General features: G+C 36.2%; 1 protein-coding gene across 2 annotated transcripts in view; it reads left to right on the forward strand.

Annotated features, from left to right (window-relative positions):
- The window catches only part of LOC136030489 (calcitonin gene-related peptide type 1 receptor-like), a 166,000-nt gene that overhangs the window by 120,833 nt on the left and 29,967 nt on the right, over window positions 1-15,200 (forward strand). For both annotated transcript variants that reach the window (XM_065709511.1, XM_065709512.1), the window contains one exon: window positions 7,577-7,704. In XM_065709511.1, the coding sequence (XP_065565583.1) occupies window positions 7,577-7,704 (128 nt within the window). The remainder of the gene's footprint in view (window positions 1-7,576; window positions 7,705-15,200) is intronic.

A 15,200-nucleotide genomic window follows, 5' to 3' on the forward strand; every position in this document is an offset into this window, starting at 1 on the left:
AATAATTTATGTACGGAGAGCTAAAATCAGACATGCATTAATTCAAAAACTTTCAGAAATTAAATAAAAAAAACAAGTTTTTTTAAATGAAAGTAAGGAGCGACATTAAAACTTAAAACGAACAGAAATTACTCCGTATATGAAAGGGGCTTTTCCTCCTCGACACCCCGCTCCTTGCGCTAAAGTTTGATTCTTTCTCGCAACTCTACTTTTTAAAACAATAAAAAACTTTAGCGTAAAGAGTGGGGTGTTGAGGAGGAAAAGCCCCTTTCATATACGGAGTAATTTCTGTTCGTTTTAAGTTTTAATGTCGCTCCTTACTTTCATTTAAAAAAACTTGTTTTTTTATTTAAAAAAAAATAACAGTAAGAGTCGAACTGTGGCATTGCAACCGATTATCAGTCAATCGCCTTACCAAGTCGGCCATGCTGGCCTGTAAGGAGCTTTTTATACAATCTTATTGTATTTCATTTGAGATATAGAATCGCTTAAAATGTTGCAGGATTCCAAATTTGGACCTGACACTTTCTGTTAAGAGTCAAGCACTCTAAAAATTTGCGTTATCAGAGACTTGTTAAAAGTTATTCGAAAATCATTTTGTTAGATAAATTATTAACGATTCAGAAAATTTGTTGAATAAAATCATCAGCTAATCAGTGGAGAAAATTTTTAAGCTAAATAAAAATGGAAAATAAATATAATCGAACTATTAGGAAAGAAGATTTAGATATTGGAAGGGAATAAGTAATTAATATAATGAAATGTGTAAAACTAAATACGGAAATAAAGTCGTTATTACAATAATTTTAAAGGTGAATTGGTTGCTATCTTTATAGCAAAATGATTTTATTCTACAGCTGCTGATTTTGAAAAGGAATTTTAAAAATTAGATAAAGCTATGATTTTAAGGGTTGTTGAAAGAAAAGTGAAAGAAAATAATAATCATCTAGATATTGATATTGAACTATCAAATAAATATTAAATCATACTAAATGATTACACATTTTCAGTAGTATATATAAAGTACTAGTTGTTGGGGTGGCGCTTCGCGCCACCCCAACATCTAGTTGGCGGGGGCGCTTTTTGCCCCCCCGCGCGGGTAAGTCGTTACGCGCCTTATTAGTTATGCGCCATTGTAGTTGTGTCCCTGTGTCCCACCTGTGAATATAGATAGATCTATATAAGTTTTTAACTACGTAAAACCTGCTAATATACAACATTCTTCGCTGTCCCATTGTCTGTGTATATAAATAGATTGTCAGGCTTACCGACTCTTGAACATGCGACATATAATTGTCCATGGGAAAAACAATCCTTATTCAGATCTATACCTTATTATTCTAATAATTGCCCCTGAGCTTTGTTGATGGTGATTGCTAATCGAACATTCCCTGTGTCCCCGTCGTCAATTATATATCCCCCCTGTACCCCCCGGCGTCCCCGTTGTAGTTGTGTCCCTGTGTCCCGTTCGTCATTTATATTCCCTGTGTCCCGGTCGTCATTTGTATCCCGGTGTCTCAGTCTGTAATTTCTCTTTGAGTGTCCCTGTCGTCATTTATATTCCCTGTGTCCATTTACATTCCTTGTGTCCCGCTGTCCCGGTCGTCATTTGTGTCCTGGTGTCCCGGTCTGTAATTTCTCTTTGAGTGTCCCGGTCGTCATTTATATTCCCAGTGTCCCGGTTGTCATTTGTGTCCCGATGTCCCGGTCTGTAGAGTCATCTTATAATGACGTCATATACAAAGCCTGATATACTTATATCTTGCGAATACACAACATTCCTCGCTGTCCCATTGTCCGTACATATAAATAGATTGTCAGATTTACCAACTCTTGAACATGCAGCATATAATTTTCCATGGGAAAAACAATCCATATTCAGATCTATACCTCATTATTCTAATGATTGCCCTTGAGCTTTGTTGATGGTGATTGCTAATCAAACATTCCCTGTGTCCCGGTCGTCATTTATATATCCCCCCTGTGCCCCCCGGCGTCCCCGTTGTAGTTGTGTCCCTGTGTCCTGGTCTTCATTTATATTCCCTGTGTCCCGGTCGTTATTTGTGTCCCGGTGTCCCAGTCTCTAATTTCTCTTTGAGTGTCCTGGTCGTCATTTATATTCCCTGTGTCCCGGTGTCCCGGTCGTCATTTGTGTCCCGGTGTCCCGTTCTGTACTTTCGTCAGTCGACAAACATGACGTCAGTCGACAAACAACTTCATGACGGCATAATGCTCAATCCTTATAATGACGCCAGTCGACAAACATGACGTCAGTTGGCTCAACAAACATGACGTCATTCGACAGTCGACAAACATGACGTCAGTACACAAACAACTTATTTTGATATATATATAGATAGATTGAATATAAATAAAATATGCATCAAATTCGTATTTTACGAGACCTGTCTTGATCTTAAGGCTCATATTGGGAAATCTTGAAAATGTCAGAAATGTCCATTTAAAATGGTGCTGAATTCAATTGAAAATGAGGTAAATTGACGGAGTGATTTAGGTGAGGCAGGAAAGATAATAAAGTTATCTAGATGTTAATATCGAATCATTGATGAAATACCAGAATGAAATTTTTTAAATTAAAGCGTAGTATATAAACCTTGACAGCTGTGTTCACACTGTGAAAAAGTATAAATATGAGACCAAAGTTTGATTTCCAAGGATCTGTTTTCGTGATGAATTCTGGGATGGAAAATGTTCAAAATGTTGAATATTTGATGCTAAAATGAAGTAAAATGTACTGAAGAAGATGTAAATTGAATGGAAATGATATTTGGGGCAGAATCGGAAATTCCTATATTGCTCCTGAGTGTTACGCAATACTTATGCAAACTTATTGAGGATAAATTAATCTTGCGGGAATTATTGTGCCCCGCTAGTGAAGTGGGGTGCATCTGGTTGTAACTAAAGATAGCGAACACGTGGATGTTGCGTAATACATTAGAAGATTTTTTTAACACGTTTTTTCTTTAGAAACTCGTGGTTTTTCTTCAAGACGTTTATTTTTTTCCAAGGAGTTCTTCAAGGTTTCTTTTTCTTTGATATGTTTTTTCTTCAAGCTTTCATTTTCTTCCAAATTTTTCCTTTTTTTGTTTTCAGATATTTCTTCTTTAATATATTTTCTTAAAACATTTTCCATCCGGCAAACTTTATAACCCGTCATCAAAGATTCTGTCAGCTGTAGGCTCTCCATGCCTGTATGTCTGGGCGTGTGCGCGTTTGTGCTTGACTTTGTTTGGTTGTGTGTGTTTTTCTCTGTTTTTTTTTTGTTTCTCCACCCGTGCCTGTTTGTCTGACTTAGTTTATGCCTGGGTGTCTGACTTTGCGTGGTTTTGTGTGTTTGTTTGTGTCTAACTATCTGTTTTTTGTATGTGTGTGTTTGCGTGTGTGTGTCTCTCTCTTATCATACTTGTTTTTCTGACTGTGTGTGCCTGTGTATCTGACTTCGTCTGTTTCTGTGTGTGTTTGTTTTTCCCTCTGTGTATTTCTGTCTCTCCCTGTTTCTATGTGTCTAACTGTATGTCTGTTCATGTGTGTCTGAGATTGCGTGGTTGTATTTTTGTGTGTCTGTTTTTCCCTCTGTGTGTTTTTGTCTCTCCCTCCGTGCCTCTGTTTCTCACTGTGTGTGTGTGCCTTTTTGTCTAGCTTTATGTGGTTTTGTGTGTTTGTGTGTGTTTTCTTCTGTCTGTTTTTATTGTTCTCTCTCCTTGCTCGTGTGTCTCGCTTTAAGTAGTTGTATGCGTGGCTTTGCTTTCTCTCTGTATGGTTTGGGTCTTTTTCCATGTTTGTGTGTCTTACTGTGCATGTGCCTTTTGTCTGAATTTGTTAGGTTGTGTATTTGTGTCTTTCTCTGTGAGTTTTTCTCTATGTGTTTTTATTTCTCTCTCTCTCTCTCTCTCTCTCTTTCTCTCTCTCTCTCTCTGTGCCTGTTTGTCTGACTACGTGTGTGTGCCACTGTGTGTCTGACTTTTTGTTGTTGTTTTTGTTTGTGTGTGTGTGTAATTTTTTCCTCTGTGTGTTTTTGTCTCTCTCTCTGGGCCTGTGTGTTTGACTCTGTGCGTGCCTGTGTCTCTAGCTTTGTGTGGTTATGTATATGTGTGGTACGTGTCTGTTTACGTTTTATCTCTGCAATGTTTTGCCTCTACCCTCCCCGTGCCTGTGTGTGTGCCAGTGTGTCTGAATGTGTGGTTGTGTGTGTGTGTGTGCGCGCATGTGTATGTGTGTGTGTTTTCCCTCTGTGTGTTTTTGTCTCTCTTTATCCGTGCCTCTGCGTTCGACTGTGTGTGTGCCTATGTTTCTGACTTTGTGTTGTCGTGCGTGTATGTGTGTACGTGCGTGTGTTTTCTCCTCTATGTTTTTGTCACTCTCTCCGTGCCTGTGTGTTTCATTGTGTGTTTGCCTGTATGCCTAACTTAGTGTGGTTGTGTATATGCGTGTGTGTGTGTGTGTTTGTGTGTGTTATGTTTCCTCTGTGTTTTTGTCTCTCTCCATGCCTATATGAGTGTGTGTGCCTGTGTTTTTAACTTTGTGTGGTTGTGTTCGAATGTGTGTGTTTTCTCTCTGTGGGTTTTGTCTCTCCCCCTGTATCTGTGTATCTGACTGTATTTGTGCCTGTGTGTCTGACTTTTTGTGGCTGTGTATGTATGTGTGTGTGTTTGTGTCTATGTGTTTGTAGTATTCCCCTCTGTTTCTTTTTTCTCTTCCCATGCTTGTGTGCCTGACTGTGTGTTAGACTTTGTGTGGTTGTGTGTTAGTGTTTTCCCCACCATATATTTTTGTCTCTCTCTCTCTGTGCCTGTGTGTTTTACTGCGTATCTGTCCCACCAGAGGTTGCCGGAGAGCCAAGCAAAGTAACATGAATTGACATGGTGCATCACGTTGAAGTTGGCTTGTGAGAACCAGAGCCATTGGATTTAATGTGGATTTTAACATGAAAATATATGGAACATATCTTAAGGATGATGAGGGGATGCCAGGGGACTAGTCATAGTGCGATATGTTGGTGTGAATTCAAATGGTGTATGACATTGAGGGTGGCTTGCGAAAAAAATGAACTAATGAATTTATTGATTTATTTTTAACAAGAAATTTTTTGGAATTTCCTTAGGAATGATGAGGGGACTCCAAGGGCAGTCATAGCGTGGCATGGTGCCTTGAATTGATATGGTGTATGAAGTTGAGGATTGCTTGCAAAAACATGAACTATTGGATTTAATGTATGATTTTTAACAGGAAAATATCTAGAAATATCTTGGGAATGATGACGGGGATACAACAATGTGCCAGATGGCCAATCATAGCAAGGCACTGTGGCGGAAATTAAGATGGTGTATCAAAGAGGGTTGGTTTGCGAAAACATGAACCATTGGATTTGAGTCATATTTTTAACAAGAAAACATCAATAGAAAATGTGTTCGGAATGATGGGGCGAGGATGTCAGAGGGTGCTTGAGGGTCGGTAATAGCGTGCTGCTACAGTTGCGAAAATTACTTGGGCTAACACCTTCTAGAGCTTAAAGTTAAGCTGGGAGGTATTAAAAGATTTTTTTCGACTGACGGGAGTGAAATCTAAGGCTCAGTCTAATAAACGAGGTATTTTCATCAAAAGCCCTCAACAATATCTTAATGTGGCTTCAATTTACCTCTAACGAGATTATATAAAATTTGAAGAGGCGATATTATTCAAACATGCGCTTGTCAACGAGGAATAAATAGTCTTGGCTCAAAGAAACGAGAGATTTTCATAAAAAGCCCTCAAAAATATCTTAATATGGTTTGAATTTACCTCTAATAACAAACGTCCTTTGTGGAGTTAGCTTGTAGGATCCCCACCTTTCTTTAATTCATGGTTCTTTTTGCTTATATTTTATCCTTGATAAGCTTTTTCATGTTTTGTTGTTTCCTTTTTGAGTCTGAATTGCTTTTCCTGTGTTATACGGACCAGCCACATATTGCCATGGTGGCGTGAATTTCTTGAACCTCCCAGCTTAAGTTAAGCTTGGAGATGCTAAAATAATTTTTACTGGGCAAGGGAATGAAACCTAACGCCAAATCAAAGAAACGAGGTATGCTCATTAAAAGAACTCAAAAACATCTAATGTGGCTTAAATTTCTCTCTAACGGGGCTATGCGAATTTTGAAGACAATATATTATTAAAATGTGCGCCTCTCAACCGGTTGAATAGTCTTGGCTCGAAGAAACTAGGTATTTTCATTAAAAGCCCTAAAGATATCTTAAAATGGTTTAACTTTACCTCTAATAACAAACCTTCTCACTGGAATTGGACGGTAGTATCTTTACCTTTCTTTATTTCATTATTCTTTCTGCTTATATTTTATCCTTTATAAGATTTGTTTAATGTTTTGCTTTTTTTCCACTTTTGAGTTTGAATTGCTGTTGCTGTGTTTTACGGACCAGCCACATATTGCCATGGTGGCTTCAATTTTTAGGAGTCATCAGAAATAAATGCTAACGAGGGGTTTTCATGTAAATTGTATTAGCCGAATCTTAGTATTAGAAAGGTTCTCATTCTAGGTGTCTAGGGGTCCATTCCGTTGAGGGGGATCCCTTCTGAATCCTAATGTGGACAAAAATCTTTAGATAATAAATGTTCCTTGATAAAAACGCCTTGAAAGAAAAAAACCCTTTTAAAGCATTAATTAACGCCCACGTGTCACCCTTTCCCTCATTACGTAACTCCCATGTGTTTTCTGTTCTCAGTAGCAATTAGGGGTCCCCACAGGGTCCTGAAGTCTAGCATGTCACGTTAGAATGCGTCATTTCTTAACACTAAATGTCTAAGACATCCTGAAAAACGTCTTCAAATGTCTTGAAATGTCTTGAAAAGCGTCTCGAAGAGAATTGTCTTAAAAACACGTCTTGTAATGTCCCTAAGACGTCTTGAAAAACGTCTTGAAGAACAAATGTCCTAAAAATGTCTTGAAACGTCTTGAAAAAAGTTTTGAAGAATAATGTCTTAAAAACATCTTGAAATGTCTCTAAAAGTCTTTAAGAAAAATGTCTTAATACGCCTCTCCCCACGTGACTAGTGGACTCTGACACGTCCTATTACGTAACAATCAGAAAAACTATTACGTAACAATCAAATCCTGTTACGTAACAGCCAAGGCAAATATTCCCTATTACGTAACATACACCTGTGTCTTGAAGAAAACATTCCCTATAATGCAGTAGATAGCTGCGTGTTGCCATGAGGGAATCACCGTTAAACCTCCTTCGTCATCTTAAATCACTAAAGGAAAGAAAAGAGTAGCGATTATATGTCTTTTAGAATCCAAAGGGCAGTCACTACTCATTCCAGTGGCATTTTTGTAATCCACAGCACTTGAAGCCAAATTTTCCACGGCACTCGCAGCACGTTTCTGATTAATTTGTGGTAGGATTAAAATTCATAGTTTCGTGTATTATCCTAGTTTTCAAATCCTTTTCTTGAAGTTCTTTCAAGAATAACATTACCGTACGTCCTTTTAGGAAGGTCACTACAGGTTCAAGCAATATTTCCATAAACATGGTAACTGAAAGCTGATATTTTTTATTGCAGGTTTGCCATTAATTCCTGTGACTATTTATGCTTGTTTTCGTGTCGCATTTGACGATGTGAAATGCTGGATTGTCCCCGTAGAGCACCTTGAATGGATATTCTACGCCCCAGCCCTTTTCAGTCTATTGGTAAGTCTCCAATGGGAAGTAAAGTGTGTTCTAAAAGAACAAACAGATTTTAAAATAAAATTTGAAATTACACAAAAAACGAAGACTACAGGAAACTTTAGCCTATAAATTTAAGCTGGTCTACAGAGAATCATCACAAATAACCTCCAGCATTCTTCGAAGTGGAATGCAAATAAGTATATTAGTCATTTTCAGTTTGGACCAAAGTTTAACAATTCGTCCCTTCAGAAAATTATCTGCCTGGGACACCGGGTGGACAAAAATATGCCATCTTTACGTGCTATGGACAAGGAGAGGGTACAATAATAACAACTAAAGTATCATAACTGTCTTTAGAGGATTCAAAGCAAACGAAAAGCTTCTCTGATCTTTAAGATGTTAAAATAAAAATCAGGGCGAAAGAAAGCTTAAATAGGGGAGAAAAGAAACAATGAACCATAAATTGCCTGCGGAGTTTCAAATTAGTAATAAATTTCATGTAAAAATGCACATACACACACGCGTATATATATCACCTTCAATAAAGGGGATGACGTGCGGAGTGCAGAATGCGTAGGGTATGCCATGAGGGCCATAAATTCTATATTCTTCGTAGTTTGAAAGATGCACAACCAATGACCCGTGCTTACATTCAATGGTTGCTATTAACAATTTTAAGGGTATTGTTAACAATTTAATTTTTTTAAAGTAAATACTATGGAATAAAATAGGATTTGTAATTGAACATGTACGGATCCACATTAAATTAAATAAAAAAAAAACAAAGTTGTTTTTAAATGAAAGTAAGGAGCAACATCAAAACTTAAAACGAACAGAATTTGCTCCGTATATGAAAGGGGCTTTTCCTCCTCAACGGCCCACTCTTTACGCTAATGTTTGACTCTTTCTCTTAAATCTATTTTTAAAACAGTAAGAAACTTTAGCGTAAAGAGCGGGCCGTTGAGGAGGAAAAGCCCTTTTCATATACGGAGTAATTTCTGTTCGTTTAAGTTTTAATGCTGCTCCTTACTTACATTTAAAAAAACTTCGTTTTTTGTTTAATTTCTGGACGTTTTTGAACGAAAGCATGTTTTGATCTTGGCTCTCCGCACATAAATAATTAAAACGAAATTTGCCTATTAATTAATTGCAATTAATGGGAAGATTTGAGAAAAAGGAGTGAGGGAGGAGGCCTAGTTGCCCTCCAATTTTTTGATTACTTAGAAAAGCAACTAGGACTTTTCATTTTTTACAAACGTTTTCATTGGTAAAAAATATACGTAACTTACGAATTAGTTTACGTACCGAACTTCTATATCAGTATGTTTTTATTGCGTGTATGAGGGGGTTCAACCCTCGTCGATACCTCGCTCTTTACCCTAAAGCTTAAATTTTGTCCCAATTCCTTAAGAATGACCTCCGAATCACAAAGGTCGTAGAATAAATAGTTGAAATTACTAAAAATACTTTAGCGTAAAGAGTGAGGTATAACGAGGAGGTAAACCCCTCATATGCGTAATAATTTTTGTTCGTTTTAAGTTTTAATGCTGCTCAAAAACTTTTCATATTTATTTTTTCATTGTTTTTTTCAAATAATGCTAGAAAACCCTGCACCTCCTTCATTTAAATTCTCTTCCTCCATGACGAGTTTCTCCATGGAAATATCCTCCCACGTAACCCTCTCCCCTCAAATCTCCCCCTAAACAAAAAAAAAATCCCCCTGAAAACGTCTATACACTTCCCAGTAACCATTACTATATTTAAGCACAGGTCAAAGTTTGTAACTTGCAGCCCCTCCCACGGGGACTGCGGGGGAGTAAGTCGTCCCTAAAGACATGGCTATTAGATTTTTTTAGTATTGTGAATAAAATAGCTATCTCAGAATTTTGATCCGGTGATTTTTGGGAAAAAACGAGCCTAGGTGCTATCCAATTTTTTTGGTAACTTAAAAAGGGCACTAGAACTTTTATTTCCATTAGAATGAGCCCTTTCGCGACATTCTAGGACCACTGAGTCGATACGATCACCCCTGGGGAAAAAAAATTAAACAAAAAAACCAATGAACACGCATCCGTGATTTGTCTTCTGGCAAAAAATGCGAAATTCCACATTTTTGTAGATAGAGGCTTGGAATTTCTACAAGAAGGTTCTATGACACGCTGAATCTGATGGTGTGATTTTTGTTAAAATCGTATGACTTTTAGGCGTTGTTTCCCCCCATTTTCTAAAATGAGGCAAATTTTCTCAGGCTCGTAACTTTTGATGGGTATATTTGATCTTGATGAAACTTATATATTTAAAATCAGCATTAAAATGCAATTCTTTCGATGTAACTATTGATACATATTGGACAGCCCCCCCCCACGGGGATTGCGGGGGAGTAAGTCGTCCCTAAAGACATGGTTATTAGATTTTTCGACTATTGTGAATAAAATGGCTATCTCAGAATTTCGATCCGGTGAATTTTAGGAAAAAATGAGCATGGGAGGGGGCCTAGGTGCCCTCCAATCTTTTTGGTTACTTAAAAAGGGCAGTAGAACTTTTAATTTCTGTTAGAATGAGCCATCTCGCGACACTCTAGGACCACTCAGTCGATACGATCACCCCTGGAAAAAAAAAAAAAAAACACGCATCCGTGATCTGTCTTCTGGAAAAAATGCGAAATTCCACATTTTTGTAGATAGGAGCTTGAAACTTCTACAATAAGGTTATTTGATACGCTGAATCTGATGGTCTGATGTTCGTTAAAATTGTATGACTTTTAGGGGGTTTTCCCCCCTATTTTCTAAAATGAGGCAAATTTTCTCAGGCTCTTTACTTTTGATGGGTATAAGTGATCTTGATGAAACTTATATATTTAAAATCAGCATTAAAATGCAATTCTTTTGATGTAACTATTGGTTTTTTAGAGTTTCGGTTATTATCGAGCTGGGTCGCTCCTTACTACAGTTCGTTACCACGAAATGTTCGTTACCAAACAGTTCGTTACCACGAACTGTTTGATACGCTCATTATTTGATTTGTGTCCATGGTGCGAGGTCTAGTAGAACTCGGGAGTGATTTCCCAAAAGATTCAAATTTGTTTACTCTCAGCTAATGGCTCGGCAAAAGTGCAATCTAAACGTACGCTCCCTGTTCTTACGGTAATCATATCTTCAGTGTCAGACAAGTCCAATACAATGATACCATGAGTTTTCGCAAATTGTAAAATTTTTTTACTGTTTTTAAAAGCAGAGTTGAGAGAAAGAGTCAAACTTTAGCGTAAAGAGCGGGGCGTTGATGAGGAAGCAGCCCCTATCATATACGAAGTAATTTCTGTTTGTTTTAAGTTTTAATGTCGCTCATTACTTTCAGATAAAAAAAACCTTGTTTTGTTTTATTTAATTGTATCAGGAACAAGTAGTTTGGTATCATTTCCACTAGTTCTCAGTTTTTCCACTTTTAAAGAAATAGAACTCATACCCTGTTACTTTCGTATATGAAGTATTGCCGAGATGAGAAAGAATGTTACATCGGGTACTGTAGCAAGTATCTTGCAAAAAAATGATTATTCGATGGTAGCCATTGGGGTATATTAAATATATCGTGATTTATTTTACTAATTAAATGTAATTTACTAATTGTCGCCTCTCTAAGTGGATTTGTATTGTCAGTGTCTGTCTTATATTCATATTCATTGGCTGGACCTCTCGATTCCTTATATGACTTTCGTGTTATCAACATGAATTGTGTGTAGGTTCTATGCTAGTGCTCACCAATGTTTCGTTTATGTTGACACTTTTTCGAAATAAAATAATGCAATACGCAATTTTCATTTGATATTCCATCAGTAAGACTTGGCATTTCTTTGTCAGATTTTTTACTTCTGCATGTAAATTTATAAATTTAGAAGACAAATCTACGAAATAATCTTCACTGGAATAAATTTGAAAATGGATATATTTCGTAAGAGGTTGTTATGGGTAGAATTGTCCGTAGTAACCATGTTTTACACTTTTATCAACGTTTTCTGCGTTGAAAAGATTGCAAGCTTAAATGATTAATGGATAAGATTCCTTGTGTGATAGATAAGCTATTTTAGTATAGGAAAAGAAATCTTTTTTTGATCTAGTAAATGTTTTCACTGGTTCCTTGGTTTCTTCTTCTTTGACAAGAGTGATATCTTTCATTTCTAACCTGAGTAGAGACTGATGGGTGATGAGGTGTTTTTCGACCTTTTTAAAGCTTTTACAATTTGTCGAGATTTCAATTGCTCGCCCAGGGATTGTGCACCGGACCTGAGATTTTCCGAAATTTTTATTTATCCTTCCCAGAGACCCAATCGTGTAGTGTAGAGAATACAAAATCCTCGGCAGTGGGTACAATATATTTCTTAGCCAAGGATATTACAGAGCGAAACAATTTAGCAAACCAACTGCCAAGACCAATGCCTGACATTGACAAATGACCTTTATAATAATCCATTCCATGACCCATTTTTCTTGGATCAAGATAGCATAATAAAGGGTGACAATTGTTCTCCCCTTGAAACGCTTAGGATTTGAAGCTGAAAAACTCTAAAAGAATGGATTCATCATGATAAAAAATCATTAAGTTTTTACCGCTAAGAAATATCTATGATTTCCATATACGCTACTGGGGATGCACAGAAGTGGAACGTTCTTCCTGACATCGCATGCCCTTGCCCTTTTTGTGGGAGAGGGTATTGGTCAGAATTTTCCTAAAATGAAAATAAAATCTTAGCTTTTCCTGAAGTAAAAAAACATCTTACTTGATAAGTTAATAAAGTTGGAATTTAGTTTTCATTGAAAGGATGTATATGGTTAAAATACTTGAAAATATGTGACCATTTAAGACAGTTGAAAATTTGTTTTCATTAAAAGGATGCAAGTGGTTAAAATACATCTTATTTTTCATCCACGTATTCCAGTTTCAATATAGAACTTCTTTTTAAATTTGACTTTAATAAGCTGCATTTAACCAAAAATATGACTTCAAAACGAGTGCATAGCACCTATGTAAGAGGGAGGGACCTTCCACAATAATTAATCATTATTATCAAAATGGTGCTTGTTTTGACTATCTTTGCTATAAGAAAAAATATTACCCGCACCCTTGTGTAACACAAATATAAGTTACATTTCCCTAACCATTTAATGCGAAGACGCAACTTATTTACATAGACAATTCACTAAACAAAGCAGTTTTTAGAAGCAACACCTCTTGATAATAAATGAAAGCTCGATCCATACAGCTTTTTGATAAAAAGTAATCTTCAAAGGCAAATCAAATATCTGACGACTGTTAATCGTACCCCCGTCAAGATAGACTTCAATTAGCGGAAAGGCATATTGAAGTTGCGGGGAGAAAAAACTTATGTATTGACGCGATAAAAATTAGAAAAATTTATCACTGATGCGGCTTTTTATGGGGACATAGGTGGGGTTTTAGTTGTTTATCCAATATAGAGAGTTATAACAGGTCAAATTTGGGTATAATGTCTCCATTTTTCTTGTGGGGATATACCTAATATGTATAGAGACTTACCAACATATAAGCAGAAATTTATTTCTTTTTCAAATTTCTAGAAGTATGCATTTTATTAAATCGAGTTGTATGCTCAATATGCAATATAACACTGATAAAAATGCTCGTTCAATACCCGGTTTTATACCCCCGAGAACCATAGAAAATTACCAATTCTTGCTAGAATAATAACAATTCTTTGTTCCTATAAAATCTTAAGAGTATCACGTGACGCTTCTGTTCATGCAAATAAGGAAAAAATCCTTTGTTTGTTCTGCAAGAGTAAACACTAGACCTTCTCCCTAGAAAATTAATCGACTTCTAGATTGTATAACGACTCGCCCCCTATTCCTGGAAATAGCGAGAAAATCCCTTGTTCCCATACAAAAAGGCTCTATTTCTGTGGGAAGCATGAAAATATTGGTGTACGATCAATTCGAACCATGTCCCTTCTTGGGGGGGGGGGGGCCTGAAGCTTTTTTCCGAGCTTGGCGAGGTCTTGAATTCATAAAAGAAACTGTGATGTGATGTCTATGTTTGCGCATTGATTTGGCGGGGGCTCTGAACTTTAACAACTCCTATTATTAACAACCAAAGAAATGATGATTCGGCGGGGACCCCTGAATTTTTTCCTTGCTCTCTCGGATTTTAAACAATCAAAGACGTCCATGTAGTATCTGCGTTTGCATCTTCATTTACTGATTAGTCTAAACTCAAACAAGTCCTATTGTGTAACATTAAAGAAATATTGAAGAAAACACCCTCTATTACGTAATAACCAAAGAAATCCAAAAGTAAACAAACCCTGTTAAGAAACATGCAGGCGTATTACACCGTTATAGGTGCACTATGGTATTGCATAAGACCCAAATGTGCGTCTTAAGGGACTAGTAGCTCGAATAATATACCTCTTACGGCTCCAATGAAAAGCAGAGGGCATACACTACTGATTGATTTTTGTTAAAAATGTAGCTAGAACGACGCTTCATTAGATCTTTTTAGATCAAGTCGGGATGTTAAGCTCGTTGTTTCGAGCTTATATATATATATATATATATATATATATATATATATATATATATATATATATATATATATATATATATATATATATATATATATATATATAAATACAACAACAAAAGAGAGAATAATGAGGACTTTTTTCCCAAGACAGTGAACCAACAAAACCTATTTGAATATTTCGGTCCTATATCTAAGGGCCGTCTTCAGCAAAGAAAATATTAAAAAACAATAAAACACTTACAATAAAAGTTCTCAGTTAAAAATCCATTTGTTTTTATTTTAAAATAGCCTTGGCATCATTACTTTTTAACGAAAAGTTCAGCCAAGACTTGGCTGTCTTGAGACAAGACAAAGAGTCATGGCTGAACTTTTCGTTAAGAAGTAATGATGCCAAGGCTATTTTAAAATAAAAACAAATGGATTTTTAACTGAGAACTTTTATTGTAAGTGTTTTATTGTTTTTTTATATTTTCTTTGCTGAAGACGGCCCTTAGATATAGGACCGAAATATTCAAATAGGTTTTGTTGGTTCACTGTCTTGGGAAAAAGTCCTCATTATTCTCTCTTTTGTTGTTGTATTATGGAAAGGCAGTGTGGTCTTCGTCATTATTTATATATATATATATATATATATATATATATATATATATATATATATATATATATATATATATATATATATATATATATATATATAGAGGGAGAGAGAGAAAGAAAGCCCGGAGCAACGGGCGTTCCATTGCAACTTGATCCTGTTCCAACTCTCATCAACTTGATATATTCCAACTCTGATAAAAAAAAAAATCGGTAATCCTCCGAATAACAAAACATCTAATATACGGTTTCAGCAAATTGAGTTATTTCTGAGGCAATTATTAACAAACAACTGATGTAAGATAAAGAACATTTAACATATTGCATCAAATCTTCATTATGATTTAGAATCTAATTCCGATTGCTTTTAA

Source organism: Artemia franciscana, chromosome 8, assembly GCF_032884065.1.
Source record: "Artemia franciscana chromosome 8, ASM3288406v1, whole genome shotgun sequence".
In the NCBI taxonomy this organism is placed as follows: domain Eukaryota; kingdom Metazoa; phylum Arthropoda; class Branchiopoda; order Anostraca; family Artemiidae; genus Artemia; species Artemia franciscana.